Source organism: Engraulis encrasicolus, chromosome 18, assembly GCF_034702125.1.
Source record: "Engraulis encrasicolus isolate BLACKSEA-1 chromosome 18, IST_EnEncr_1.0, whole genome shotgun sequence".
Taxonomy (NCBI): domain Eukaryota; kingdom Metazoa; phylum Chordata; class Actinopteri; order Clupeiformes; family Engraulidae; genus Engraulis; species Engraulis encrasicolus.
In genome coordinates this window covers 3,649,884-3,664,212 of record NC_085874.1, presented here as the reverse complement: position 1 = coordinate 3,664,212, position 14,329 = coordinate 3,649,884, and the positions used below count along the sequence as shown (strand labels likewise).

Sequence of the window (14,329 nt, the reverse complement as noted above, 5' to 3'; positions counted from 1 at the left end):
ACGGCGAATTTCGCCGAAAGGTGAGGGATTTTCATGCCTGTACTAAAATATAAGCAATTAGCTAAGAGAACATAACTGAGCTAGAGCGAGATATAATGTTTGGTGAGTCAGAATGATAAGAACTTTGGACAACTTTTCGTGAAAGTTTTCGGTTCGGAGTAGATTCACCCTAATGCCATTTGAACCGAGACATCCATCCAGTAGTCCACCCAAAGTGTTTTCTGGCTTGGGCTTACATCAGCAGAGTTTCCGAGTTATTTGATGTTTATTCCGGATAGCTTAGCACAAGCGCATATGGATCCCGGGCACTATCTCCAAACTTACCCCACAAAAATCACATGTCGTGACACCAAACTTCGACAGTAGTACAGATATGATCTGTACTCACACAACGAAGCATTTGGAAGTTTGTAAATAGTCCAGGAGATAATTATTATCAACACAAGCCGAATAGCTTTTCTGCTGCTAAAACTGCGCAGATGTTACTTCCGTCATCTGACACTAGCCCATAAAAGTCGAGATATTGCATCAGAAGTTTAAATCTTTTTATCGGAATTAGGGGTGTGCAAATGCATCGTCATATCGATGCATTGCGATTCTTGTTTTCACGATAGACTGCATCGATTCATGACGCCAAGAATCGATTCTTAAATAATAATAATAAAGCATGCACGTTGTTTAGAAAAATTCCATGCGCTTTCACTACAATAAATACATCTCCAGCCCACTAGCTTGCTAGGTGACGCATCTTTGTTGATGTGGAAGAAGTCGCCTAGTCACACATCCATTCTTTTGGTCATTTGCTGAGTTTGGGCTCCACTAAAACACTTCCCATTTAATAATTCACAAGGCATTAAACATTTTGATAAATATAACGTTTTTGAAGACCTGTTTCCAAACGATTGTTTAGTGCTCTGAATTTGTACACAAGTTGCCAAGTTCGTCTGTAGTATCGTGATATTTCCGTTAGCCGCGTTAGCTCCGGTTAGTTCCTAATGGCCAAAATGGTTTATTTATGACACACAGCATAGCAGATCACAGTTGTTGAAAATAAGATCACATGGCGATGTTAGAAAGGGAATACTGGCATGAGCTACAGGGAAGCTGGAGAAAGGGTTCAACCCAATCTGAGCCGCTACACTGTAGCAAGCATAATAATTACATTTCACACCGAGAACCGGTATGTAAAGTCCTTTCATACTTTATACATTTCACACTGGGCCTGTACAACACAGACCTCATCATTAGATTCCTCAACTAGCTAAAAGTACAGATGCACGTCAACCACAGCAGACCAGATACATAATCATATGGGACAATGTCAGCTTTCACAGGTCACTTTCAGTCCGTAACTGGTGTGAGGATCATCCAAATTTCAGAATACTCAATCTCCCACCTTACTCTCCTTTCCTAAATGCCATTGAGGAGTTCTTCTCTGCCTGCCGATGGAGGGTGTATGAGCGTAATCCTCATCAAGGCATGGCCCTGCTACAGGCAATGGAGGAGGCATGGGGGGACATTGGCCAGGCAGCATGTCAGGCTGGATACAGCATGCAAGGCGATACTCTCCCCGCTGTCTTGCACTGGAAAATATACAGTAGCGTGTGATGTAGATGAAATCTTGTGGCCGGATCCAGCAAGGCGTAGGGATGTCCAGCAAATTCCTTTTGATTTCAGTAGTATTTCATTGTATTGAGTTTTCTTGACTTGTGTTTTGATGTAAAGAAAAAATCTTTTTAGTTTGTTTTGGTAAATGTAAATAGGCCTAAACATTGTATTGATTTTTTTGTGTTTTGAATTGAAAAAAAAAAAACTTTTTGGTTTGTTTTGGTAAATGAAAGTAAACATCCATGATTGACGTCTGATTCCGTTTTCATATCAAACATATTCATGACAAAAGGGTTGTGTAAAATTGATTTACATTGTGCTAAGGAAAGCAAAAACAAAATGTGTGTATCATTTATACCATTTGTGTGTAGTTGCAGTCTGGGCGTGTTCATTAAAATGACAGTTTGTGTGAATGATTTGACACAAAAATGTTAGTTTGATTTTGCAATGTATCTACAGTGCTTTGCTAGATTGGTGTGAAGTTCTTGTAGTTGTGTGCAGAGTTTTGCAAAAGCAGCCAAAGTTGCGAAAATTGAACTTAATCAATCAGAAAAACTGTAATACATGTTTTTTTGGGACTGTCCAGCAGTTAACCAGGTTTGGATGGAGATAGAAACATTTATTAATACGGTGTGCAGAGTTACAATTGATCTCACACCTCAGTTATGCATCATCCTTCACAATACGGAAAAGGTAAGATACCCATTAGGTTGGCATGTTTTTGTTCCCTGTTTTGTTTAATATATTTTAAAACATTGGAAAAACCCTGTAGCAGCATCACTTTATGAATGGATGAAGACAATAACAAAAAGCAACAGTGCAAAAAAGTTTGGAAATACTTATATGAAGCATTACATTAAATGGAAACCTTTGAAGTGTGTGTGTGTGTGTGTGTGTGTGTGTGTGTGTGTGTGTGTGTGTGTGTGTGTGTGTGTGGTATTAGTGTGTGTGTGTGTGTGTGGGGGGGGGGGTCTACACATAGAAGGGGTGTATGGATGTTTGGGTGACCTGAATATGGATGGGTTGGGGGCACACATATATGTGGGGAGGAGAAGGTAGAGATAAATATCTTGATATATTAAAAAAAAATGCAGGGTTTCCGTATGAACAAAAGGCACTTCTGACGTGTTTTTTAGATCATGAAAGGGTCTGAAATGTTGATCTTTATTGTACGTATGAAAGATGGCCTGTTGTTCATCAATGAATGTGGCGTCCTCCACGTTATTTATTAGGGACGTCATGGGACCAATAGACCTCTCCAGTGGAGTTGCCCCTGCAGTTACTGTATGACTCATCAACTTGTTCAAAGAGTCAAAAGAGTAAATTAATTGTTACAAATAATTCATTGCCATAAAAACAATTGCTTACCAGCCACCCTGGGTTGGACAGTGGAGAAAGTTTATCCTCAAAGACAGCAGTCGTGTGAAAAACACCCGTCAACCTGAAGCAATGAAAAATACTTTTAAGGTTTGGAAAAAAAAATCTCTGAGAAGATACAGATATGATGGATCCCTTCTTACCCCATATAGATCGCCTCTTGATTATTGCAAGGATTCCAAACAATCACCGAATATGGCTTGGCGTATCTCAACTAATCACAAAAAGGGGATGCTTCAATGATAATTGAAAAAGATGTTCTTGTAACAGTGATTCTTTAAGAATGATACTTACATAGTACCCATATGCCTGTTGCCTTGTTTGCCTGTCCTGTTCCCCAGGTATTATGTTGTCCGGTGGGAGAGACGGCATAGCATGAGAACTGAAAAAGAGAGAGAGAAGTAGGGACGCACCGATGTGAACATTTTGGATGATACCGATATCCAATATATTTTTTTATTATTTAAATTGAGAGCATTTTATACATACTTCCCATTTGCCTCTATTTTGTTGTCAGGTGGGAGAGACAGCACAGCAGGAAACCTAAAAAAAAGAGAGAGAGGTGTTGATACATGAGTCCAGGTAGAGAATAGTGGCATATCGAGATGGTGTGGTCAATGTTGTAGGGCAGTGATTCTTAAACCCTTAGCACAGAGCCTATGTTATAACCTTACTGACACCAAAATTGTAATGGCTATGTCTTAATCTGTTACTTAAAGGGACATTGTGTGAGATTTTTAGTTGTTTATTTCCAGAATTTATGCTGCCCATTCACTAATGTTACCTTTTTCATGAATACTTACCACCTCCATCAAATTCTAAGTATTCACTATGACTGGGAAAATTGCACTTTTCATACATGAAAAGGGGGATCTTCTCCATGGTCCGCCATTTTGAATTTCCTAAAATAGCCATTTTTAGCTGCAAAAATGAATGTACTTACCATACTAGAAAATATTTCTTTATTACATAGTAAACTTTCATGTAAAGATCAAATTTGCCAATAGGCAGCCCAGTTTCAATGAGCAGCATAGTTGCAGTACCTTTTTTGACCATTTCCTGCAAGGTGTCCCTTTAAGCAGAGAGATTCTAGAATGAGAGGGGACATATGGCGGCCATCTTGGTGACGCCTCCGGGGTGCTATTTCGCGATTAAGTAGACCAGATCTGAGAGTCAATGGGAAAAATGAATGGGGAAACTGAGTATAGGACGGAGGGGAACCCAGCGGTTGTGAAAACCATATGGTTGAAACGACCGTGAAAAACTGATCAACCTAGACTACTTGGTTGTGTCATACGAGTCAAAATAAAGCTTTTTGAGCCACTTTTCTCACGGTTTTTTTGACAGAGCGCAGGCGCAGTAGTTCCATAACGGCACGAGAGCAACGGCTTTTCACAACTGAGCATGTGCATAATTTCACGTGCGCCGATGCAGCCAGATGATTGGATCACTGTCAACGCAGCTCAGCAGGCACATTGGCTCTTGTTACCAGAAAGGCGGGTAGACGCCATATTTGCGTTACGAATCTTCACCGTTAATTTCTATGTACCTGTCCTATCTCCCCTTACTAGAATATATCTCTGCTTTAAGGCTCTCAACACTGCCATAGCAATGTTGTTATGATGTGAATAGGCCCGCCGGTGGTGTCACAGTCTGTCCCCACCTGTCACCTTTTGTTTACATTTGTGCCTGCCCTCTAGTGACCCCTTTGCGTACTACATTGCCCATGTGCTTTTGTTTTTGTTTCCCCTCATGATTGATTGTTTGCCACCTGCCCCTCATTGGCATCACCCTCATTGTTTGTTAATTTCCCCCTACTTAAGCCCTGCTCACCCTTTGCCATGTGTCAGACTGTTCTGTCCTTTCCCGAGTGTGCGTCAATCCGTAAGTGCTCTAGCCCTGTGAATTTTGAGTTTTTTGCCATTCTCCTTGTTTTTGCTATTTTTTGGAATTTTTGGTGAAGATCTTTTGTTGTGACTTTTTGGAACTGCCTGGACTTTTTCTCTTGCATCCTTTTGAGTTTTTTCTGTCTGGAGATTTTTGTGACCTGAGTTTTTTGAAGATTTTCATGGACTGTGCTTATGCAACTTTTGAGTTTTTTCTTGAAGACTTTGACAACCGATACTGGGGTTTTTCATTTTTGCCCTTTTGAATCTTCTGAGCGTTACCCCTTTTTTGTTGACTGTTTTTGAACTGCAAATCTTTTGTTGGATTCCTGTGATAAGAAAATAAAATCTCTGAACTGCAATTGGGTCTTCCTGTCTGTACTTTAACAGTACAGTCTGACCAAGATGGACCCAGCAGACCAGCAGCAGCTGAGGAGCGCCCTCGAACAACAAGGAGCAATGCTTGGCAGACACTCCACCCAGCTGGACTCTGTAGCTGCAAGTGTCCGAAACCTGGCTGCTCAAATTCAGCCTCTGCAGCTATCACGTTCAGCTTCCTCTTCCACACCTGCAGCTGCCCATGAGCCTCGTCTACCCCCACCCGAGAAGTATTCTGGTGAGCCTGGCACCTGCCGTTCTTTTCTTACCCAGTGCTCACTCATTTTCCAACTTCAACCTGCCACCTTCCCTTCTGACCAAGCTAAAGTGGCTTATGTTCTCACTCAACTCTCTGGGCGAGCCAGGGGATGGGGAACGGCACTATGGGAGGTGGAATCACCTGTCTGCGAGGATTTCCGTGGGTTCTGTGAAGAGATGAAGAGGGTTTTTGACCGTTCTAAACATGGCCATGAAGCTGCAAGAGAACTGCTACACATGCGTCAGGGCCGCCGGTCGGTTTCCGAGTTCGCCATTGATTTCCAGACCCTGGCAACATCCACTTCCTGGAACGCAGGAGCCATCTTTGACATCTTCTTGAACGGCCTATCGGATGAGATCAAGGATGAGCTGGTGTCACATGATCTTCCATCGACCTGCGAGGAGCTGATCGACCTAGCCATCAGAATTGACACTAGGCTACAACAGCGCCCTGGTAGAAGATCCTTCTCCATTCGTCCCAGACCAGCCAGCGACATGGTCACCCCTCAGTCAACCACCTGCACCTCCGACCCTCAGCCAATGCAAGTGGACCGTGCCCGTCTGACCCCCGCTGAGAGACGGAGGCGGATGACCACTGGATCCTGTCTGTACTGTGGCCAACCAGATCACTTCATCGCTACCTGCCCAGTAAAATCCAACGCTCGCCAGTAGCTAGAGGGGTACTGGTGAGTGTGACGCCCATAACACCCTCCTCCATGCAACGTACTCTCCTCCCGGCCACCTTGAGCTTTGGCAGCCTCCAACAACAACTACTGGCTCTAGTGGATTCGGGGGCTGAGGCGAACTTCATTGACTCCACCCTTTTGACCCAGCTGCAATTACCCACAACTGCCCTTCAGAGACCACTGGTGGCAAATGCATTGGATGGACGACGGCTAGCCAACATCACGCATGTCAGCGTACCGGTGAGTCTATGCCTTTCCGGTAATCACCATGAACTGTTGGCCTTTTATGTCATTGACTCTCCTCATGACCCTATAGTTCTTGGCCACCCCTGGCTAGTTAAGCATAATCCTCACATTGACTGGGCCACTAAACTAATTGTGGGCTGGAGCCCCCTCTGCTATTCCCAATGTCTCCTCCAGGCACAGACACCACCACCTGTCTCCACTCCAGCGGAGGAGTTCCCGGATCTCTCAGCTGTCCCGTCTGAATATCTGGACCTCAAGGCAGTTTTCAGTAAGTCAAGAGCCTCTTCTCTACCCCCACATCGCCCCTATGATTGTGCAATTGATCTGCTCCCTGGAACATCCCCTCCTAGAGGGCGACTGTATTCCCTATCTCGTCCTGAAACTGAGGCCATGACTAAATATGTCCAAGAATCTCTGGCAGCAGGCATCATCAGGCCCTCCTCCTCTCCTGCGGGTGCCGGATTTTTCTTCGTTGGGAAGAAGGATGGTTCACTCCGACCCTGTATTGACTACAGAGGTCTCAATGACATAACCGTCAAAAACAGGTACCCCCTTCCTTTAATGTCTTCCGCCTTTGAGTTACTGCAAGAGGCAACTGTATTCACTAAGCTTGACCTGAGAAACGCCTACCATCTAGTCCGCATTCGAGAAGGGGATGAGTGGAAGACGGCCTTCAACACCGCCTCTGGCCACTATGAATATCTAGTGATGCCTTTTGGACTGACCAATGCCCCTGCCGTCTTCCAGTCATTAGTGAATGATGTGCTGAGGGACATGATTAACCAGTTTGTTTTTGTCTTTTTGGATGACATCCTTATTTTCTCCAGGACTCTCTCTGAGCACTCTTCACATGTCCGCAGAGTCCTCCAACGACTACTCGAGAACCAGCTCTTCGTCAAAGCTGAGAAATGCGAATTCCATCGCAACACCATGGGCTTTCTTGGATACGTGGTCTCAGCCGGGACACTGAAGATGGACTGCACCAAGATCAGGGCAGTGGTGGAGTGGCCAACTCCTTCATCCCGTCGTGAACTTCAGCGCTTTCTGGGGTTTGCCAACTTTTACCGGCGCTTCATACGAAGTTACAGCTCCCTGGCAGCTCCTCTCACTGCCTTAACCTCTTCCAAGGTCAAGTTCAACTGGTCCCCTGCAGCTGAGAATGCATTCCAGGTCCTGAAACGACGTTTCACCTCAGCCCCAGTTCTAGTCCATCCTGACCCTGCTCGGCAGTTTATCGTGGAAGTCGATGCCTCTGATGTCGGTGTGGGAGCCGTGCTTTCGCAACGATCTGCCAAGGACAACAAGGTTCATCCCTGTGCCTTTTTTTCCCACCGCCTCACTCCAACAGAACAGAACTACAGCATCGGAGACCGGAAGCTGTTGGCGGTAAAGCTGGCCCTGGAAGAATGGAGGCATTGGCTGGAAGGGGCCAGCGAACCCTTCCTCGTCTGGACAGATCACCGTAACCTTGAGTATCTCCGCTCTGCAAAGAGACTCAACCCTCGTCAGGCTCGCTGGTCATTGTTCTTTGCCAGATTTGACTTCACCCTGTCCTACCGCCCTGGCCACAAGAACGTGAAGCCTGATGCCCTGTCCAGACTCTTCAGCACAGATGAAGAGCCCACAGAGGCAGACACCATCCTGCCCTTAAATCGCATTGTCGGGGCGGCGCAGCTGGACATTGAGTCTGTGGTCATCTCCGCCCAGGGTCGTAGACCGAGCCCCAGGCAGTGTCCATCTAACCTTTTTGTTCCTATCTCTGTCCGCTCTCAGGTACTGCAGTGGGGCCACTCGTCACGACTCTCCTGTCACCCTGGATCCGACCGCACTCTCAGCTTCATCTCCCGGCGGTTCTGGTGGCCTACCCTGAAAGAGGACGCCAAGGCCTTTGCCGCCTCTTGTCCCATCTGTTTCCAAAACAAGACCTCTACATGCCGACCTGCGGGACTGCTACAACCCTTACCTGTTCCGAAGAGGCCCTGGTCCCACATTTCCATCGACTTCGTCACGGGTTTGCCCCAGTCTGTGGGTAACAATACGATCCTCACTGTGGTTGATCGCTTTTCTAAAGCAGTACATTTTATACCCCTTGCTGGCTTACCATCTGCTAAAGACACTGCCAAAATAATGATACAGCATGTGTTTAAACTGCATGGACTGCCCTCTGAGGTGGTTTCTGATAGGGGTCCCCAATTTACCTCTAGTTTCTGGAGGGCGTTTTGCAAATTGTTGGGTGCTTCTGTCTGTCTGTCCTGGTTTTCACCCGCAGACTAATGGCCAGACCGAGCGCGCCAATCAGCAGTGCTGCGATGTTTGGCCTCCCAAAACCCTACCACCTGGAGTGAGCAGTTGCCATGGGCAGAGTACGCCATCAATTCCCACATCTCCTCCTCCACTGGCCGGTCCCCGTTTGAGTGCTCCCTGGGCTACCAACCACCACTCTTCCCGGACCAGGAGAGAGAAGTGGGGGTTCCCTCCGCTGAGGCCTTCGTCCGCCGTTGCCGGCGGTCATGGAGGCTTACCCGCTCTGCTATACTCCGCACTTCCTCCAGAATGAAAAGGCAGGCTGACGAGCACCGTTCACAAGCACCCCGTTACCGCCAAGAGCAGCGTGTTTGGCTGTCAACCCAAGACCTCCCCCTCAAAACAGAGTCCCGTAAGCTTTCCCCCCGCTTTATTGGCCCCTTCCCAATCGCCAAGGTCATCAGCCGCTCTGCAGTCCGGCTCAAGCTCCCTTTTCCCCTTCGCCGCATCCATCCCACCTTTCATGTGTCCAAGATCAAGCCCTTCATCACCAGCCCCATGCACCCTGCCCAACCTGCCCCCCCACCTCCCCGGTTAGTTGATGGCGCAGAGGCATTCACTGTGCGCCGTCTGTTGGATGTCAGACGGAGGGGCCGGGGTCTCCAGTACCTTGTGGACTGGGAAGGCTACGGCCCTGAGGAGAGGTGCTGGATCCCGGCTCGTCAGATCTTGGACCCATCGCTCATTGCTGACTTCAAGCGCCAAAGACTTTCTGCATCTTAGAGACGCCAAGGGGCGTCTTTGGGGGGGGAGTACTGTCACAGTCTGTCCCCACCTGTCACCTTTTGTTTACATTTGTGCCTGCCCTCTAGTGACCCCTTTGCGTACTACATTGCCCATGTGCTTTTGTTTTTGTTTCCCCTCATGATTGATTGTTTGCCACCTGCCCCTCATTGGCATCACCCTCATTGTTTGTTAATTTCCCCCTACTTAAGCCCTGCTCACCCTTTGCCATGTGTCAGACTGTTCTGTCCTTTCCCGAGTGTGCGTCAATCCGTAAGTGCTCTAGCCCTGTGAATTTTGAGTTTTTTGCCATTCTCCTTGTTTTTGCTATTTTTTGGATTTTTTGGTGAAGATCTTTTGTTGTGACTTTTTGGAACTGCCTGGACTTTTTCTCTTGCATCCTTTTGAGTTTTTTCTGTCTGGAGATTTTTGTGACCTGAGTTTTTTGAAGATTTTCATGGACTGTGCTTATGCAACTTTTGAGTTTTTTCTTGAAGACTTTGACAACCGATACTGGGGTTTTTCATTTTTGCCCTTTTGAATCTTCTGAGCGTTACCCCTTTTTTGTTGACTGTTTTTGAACTGCAAATCTTTTGTTGGATTCCTGTGATAAGAAAATAAAATCTCTGAACTGCAATTGGGTCTTCCTGTCTGTACTTGAACAGGTGGCCCCATCTGCACTAAGAGTCTACATTGAGGGCTGCAGAGGTATTCAGGGTTCCTAGTGATATTCCTAGAGTGGAATAACTACCTCCAAACTGTTGTTTTTTTTTTTTACTACGTTACGACTTCAAGCTTAAACTGAGTGAAGAAATGAAAAAGCTTTCCAAAGCCTATCAATAACGTGAATTAATTTAACACGGTTATCGTTGAGTTCGTACAAGTTAATGCCATGAGGCATCTGCTTCATAGTCACTGTCTGTGCCAGACATTTGTGTGGTCGTGTTTTTGTTACATAGAAGGTGTTCAGGTCATTTTGACCTGAGCATATTATATAGGAAAATAATGTAAAAAGGGACAAGAATCACAGCTCATGTTCACCCTCATGTCCCCGTCAATCTGCTTGTGAATTTCTGTGTATATACTCTATGTTCTTGGCAGTGAGAGATACAGAGAGATTAAGATAAGGAGACGATGAAGAAAGTGAGTAAACTCGATCAAAGCTTCCGGATTGAGCCACTAGTGCTCTTCTCACACAAGGTTGCAACATTGATGTCATTATTTTTTACTTTTTATTCAGATTCATGTTCCTCACAGAAAATGAGCCAAAACCAGTGAATCTCAGTGTGGAAGAATAATAACTGATAGTTTTTTTCGCAAAAAGAACTGAAAATGGGTCAAAATGAGTTTTCATGACCGCGCAGAATCTGCCCCTTCCTTAGATTTTATCATTTCAAATCAACTAGCTCATGTCTGTGTGACTCCTTGTGTTGAAAAAAACTCTTACAGTCGATCAACCAGAAAACCAAGGGAAAAAAGAGAGGTGGCACGCACACACAATTTGTAGTTCTACAGAACAACAACCAAATATTGTATTATTAACCCATTAGTTTCAATTGTATTATACCCATTTAATTTAAAGTCTTACAAAAAAATAATTTCAAAATTGGGTAAGAAGCGTACCCATTAAGCCCATCATGTACCCTTGAAGCCCACTTTCAACTTTGAGGTCAATTTAATAAAAGGGGAAATGTGGATTTTGTTGTTCACCACAATCCAATTAAACTGTTTGGTTGCTGACAAAATGTTTTTTTATTGCATACAAATAACACTTTTTTGTTGAGTTATCCAACCCCCAAGTTAAAGGGACAGTTTGGTCAATTTCAACATGCAGTTGTAATGCTCACACTACCCTGGACTTGTCAGTGCCTGAGATTTTTTTTTTTTCTTCTTCAGCCGTTTCCGAGATCCTGGTCATTGTAATGGGGGCAGCTCTTTGTTTACATTTCAAAAAAACATTTTTATTTATTCCCAAAAACATCCAAAAGGTTATAAAACATCAGCAGACAACTAGCAAACAGCAGTACCTTTTGGGAAAATATTTGGAGTTGGCCTATGTTTCATTTTTTAAAAATGTAAACAAACGCTGCCCCCATTAGAATTGCTCATATCTCGGAAAGGGCTGAGCCGAAAAATGTGGCATCACCAGGTACTGACAAGTCAAGGGTAGCGTGAGCAATACAACTGCATGTTGAAATTGACCAAACTGTCCCTTTAATACAGTCTCAGTCTCAGGACAACCGACAAGACGCCTCAAAACTTTGCTGTTTTGGAATATCTCAGGGTTCTAGCTAGGATCAAATTGTAGCATAGTGGTAGGCGAGGGAGCGAAGCAACCAAATTTTAAAGTTCCAAATTTTAAAGTCAAAATTTGCCATTCTAGGTGTACCTAAAGGGGTAATTTGTACTTTTGACTAGGGCTGGGAATCGATACAAATTTCCTGGATCGATTCGATTCCGATCCAGAAGGCTACGATCCGATTCGATCCACGATCCGATCCGATTTGATTCAATATCTGTCTTTTGTATTGCTGGGCTGTCACTTTAACCCATTTATGGCTAAAATTCTAGGACCGGTTATAGAAACCTAAATATCTCAGCCTTTGACGCCCACACAAACATGAAATACCTTTGTATGTGAGAAATAAGTGGGAAACTGTGGAAGAGAGCTACAGGATGTGGATTAGTAAATAGCGCCTATAATGATCGGCAAAAGATCGATCCACAAAGTTGTGAATCGATATCACCCTTTTCGAACGTGAATCGATATTGGATCGCGAATCGATCTTTTGAACCCAGCCCTACTTTTGACACTATATAAATGGGGAGTTTTCCCATTTTTGCATTTGGCAGTGTGTTACCTGCCGTGGCGCAACGTCGTGCACCCCAGATTTTTTGTAACTTGTCGTGCGCCACCAGCGACCATACAGGTAGGCAGACAAAGCAGGAGTTGCGAAGAGAGGCTACAACTACTGTAGGCTACTACAGAATGGATCCTGCATCATTTTGAGGATAATAAAATGTCCTAGAGAGTTATTTTATCTTCTCTCTTAAATGTTGTTCAGTGAAACAATTGTTTACTTTGTTCAGAAGCACGTTGTGTTCTGCGATCTATTTATAAATTCTGCCGCCAGAACAATGCTCTCACATGGTCTTGGAATGATCTGGCAATGTAGGCTACAACAAAAAATATGTTTCAATGTGGTAAGTCACAAGTCAGACGTTCAGTAGCCCTACAGCAGCCGTGTTTGGCTTTCTATTTTATACATCCATAGAACTCACGCTGCGAGTTGCGAAAGATACTGCCGTTTCTCTCATGAACAGCAGAGGGCACTTCCGACAATGCGAGCGAAAGCCATTTGAAGTATGAATAGTCTGTCGCAAGTGATGACGTCATTAATGGTTCTCGCGCCACTCGCGCCAAAGTGCGCACGTGAAGTATGCAGAGCCCTTTATTCCTTCATTGTGTGCGTGCGTGTTTGCTGGTGCGTGTGTGAGCGCGGGGGTGCCATCGCTCTAATAAGTGTAACCCGGTCACCAACGAAAGTCTGTCCTCACGCGTGTATCTGTCTTATTAGTGGTAGATGTTTTGATGATGATTCCGAAGGGTGCCGTGTTTTGATGATTTTAAATGGACTCATAATTACTTGCCGTGATGAATTGCTATGTAGTGCTGTGATGGATTACTGAAGGCCTGATTTGCTGTGATGAATTGCTGTGATGAATTTGCCACTGAGTTGCTGTGATGAATTGCCGTGACTAGGGCCTATTTTGTTGTGATATAGCTTATTTATAGCCTGTATTTATTGCACGTATTTATCTAGCTATTTATTGCGGGGGTTGGGTTATGGGTCTAAGCATGCTGTGGGTATTGTAGCCTAGTGTATCACTTGACCTGTGTGGCTTACTCAGACTTCCTGTTGTGTGGGGCGGGGAAACTCTGTGTAGGGGAGATGGCCTATGGGTGCTCAGTTATTTTAATGAATTTGCATTAAAGGTGGGGTTGCAGGTATGACATCACGTTGGGGTAACTCCCCCAGGATTCTAAGGTTCTACATAGACTCCTATGAGCCTGCGGAACCCCCAACGTGATGTCATAATAGTACATTGTCTAAAAATGGTTAACCTGCAACCCCACCTTTAATAATAAAGAGTTGTTATTCCTTGAATCCTTTTGTGCATGGTTGTTCCATACCGGACCATACCGGGTTATAATTAAAGGTTGTGGCAGCTTAATTAGCATACTGACATTTTAGCGCCCTCTTGTGGCAGCTCACAAATTTATTACAATATTCTCCTCAACAGGCCAACTGAGTGGCATCACATTGTACTTTCCAAAATAGAAGTAGGGCCTATTTCCGGAGGGGGGGAACGAATGTGTTTGAATTGTAATAGGACATTAGCAGGGCAGGGTGAGTGAAGAACAGAACATTTTCATGTAAAATGTGCATAGGCAGGCAATGGTCTGCATGATGGCACGTCTCTATACTCACAAAGCATGGCAGCACAACACATTTAGGCTATACGTTTGTGCTGTCTATTGTATGATTCCCAACTAATTTCTATTCTGGACTGGAGGTAGTAGTGCATTTGTGAGAAGGAGAGTTAGAAGTAGATCTATGTGTTTTAACTGGGGAGGGAAAGAGAGAGTGAGTTGGGGGAAATGTGCTGTGCTGAAGAGCTGTCACTTTTGAGTTCAATAATATGCATATGCTCTGGTCTGTAAAGTAATTCTTCAGCTCTTGGCATGAAAACATAACCATTTAGATAAAACGTATAGATGTGTATTATTGCCTATGGCTCTGTTAGGTTCTGCCATTTTGGACTCCAGTGCATTTGTCAAGCTAGCAAGCTAACACATTT

General features: G+C 44.7%; 1 protein-coding gene across 1 annotated transcript in view; it reads right to left on the bottom strand.

The window, feature by feature from the left end:
* Window positions 1–14,329, bottom strand: part of LOC134468900 (cation channel sperm-associated auxiliary subunit delta-like) — a 45,892-nt gene that overhangs the window by 30,947 nt on the left and 616 nt on the right. The window contains exons 2-5 of the mRNA XM_063222829.1: window positions 3,475–3,528; window positions 3,280–3,367; window positions 3,129–3,199; window positions 2,977–3,049 (exon numbers count right to left, since the gene is read on the bottom strand). Coding sequence (XP_063078899.1) covers window positions 2,977–3,049; window positions 3,129–3,199; window positions 3,280–3,367; window positions 3,475–3,528 — 286 coding nt within the window. The remainder of the gene's footprint in view (window positions 1–2,976; window positions 3,050–3,128; window positions 3,200–3,279; window positions 3,368–3,474; window positions 3,529–14,329) is intronic.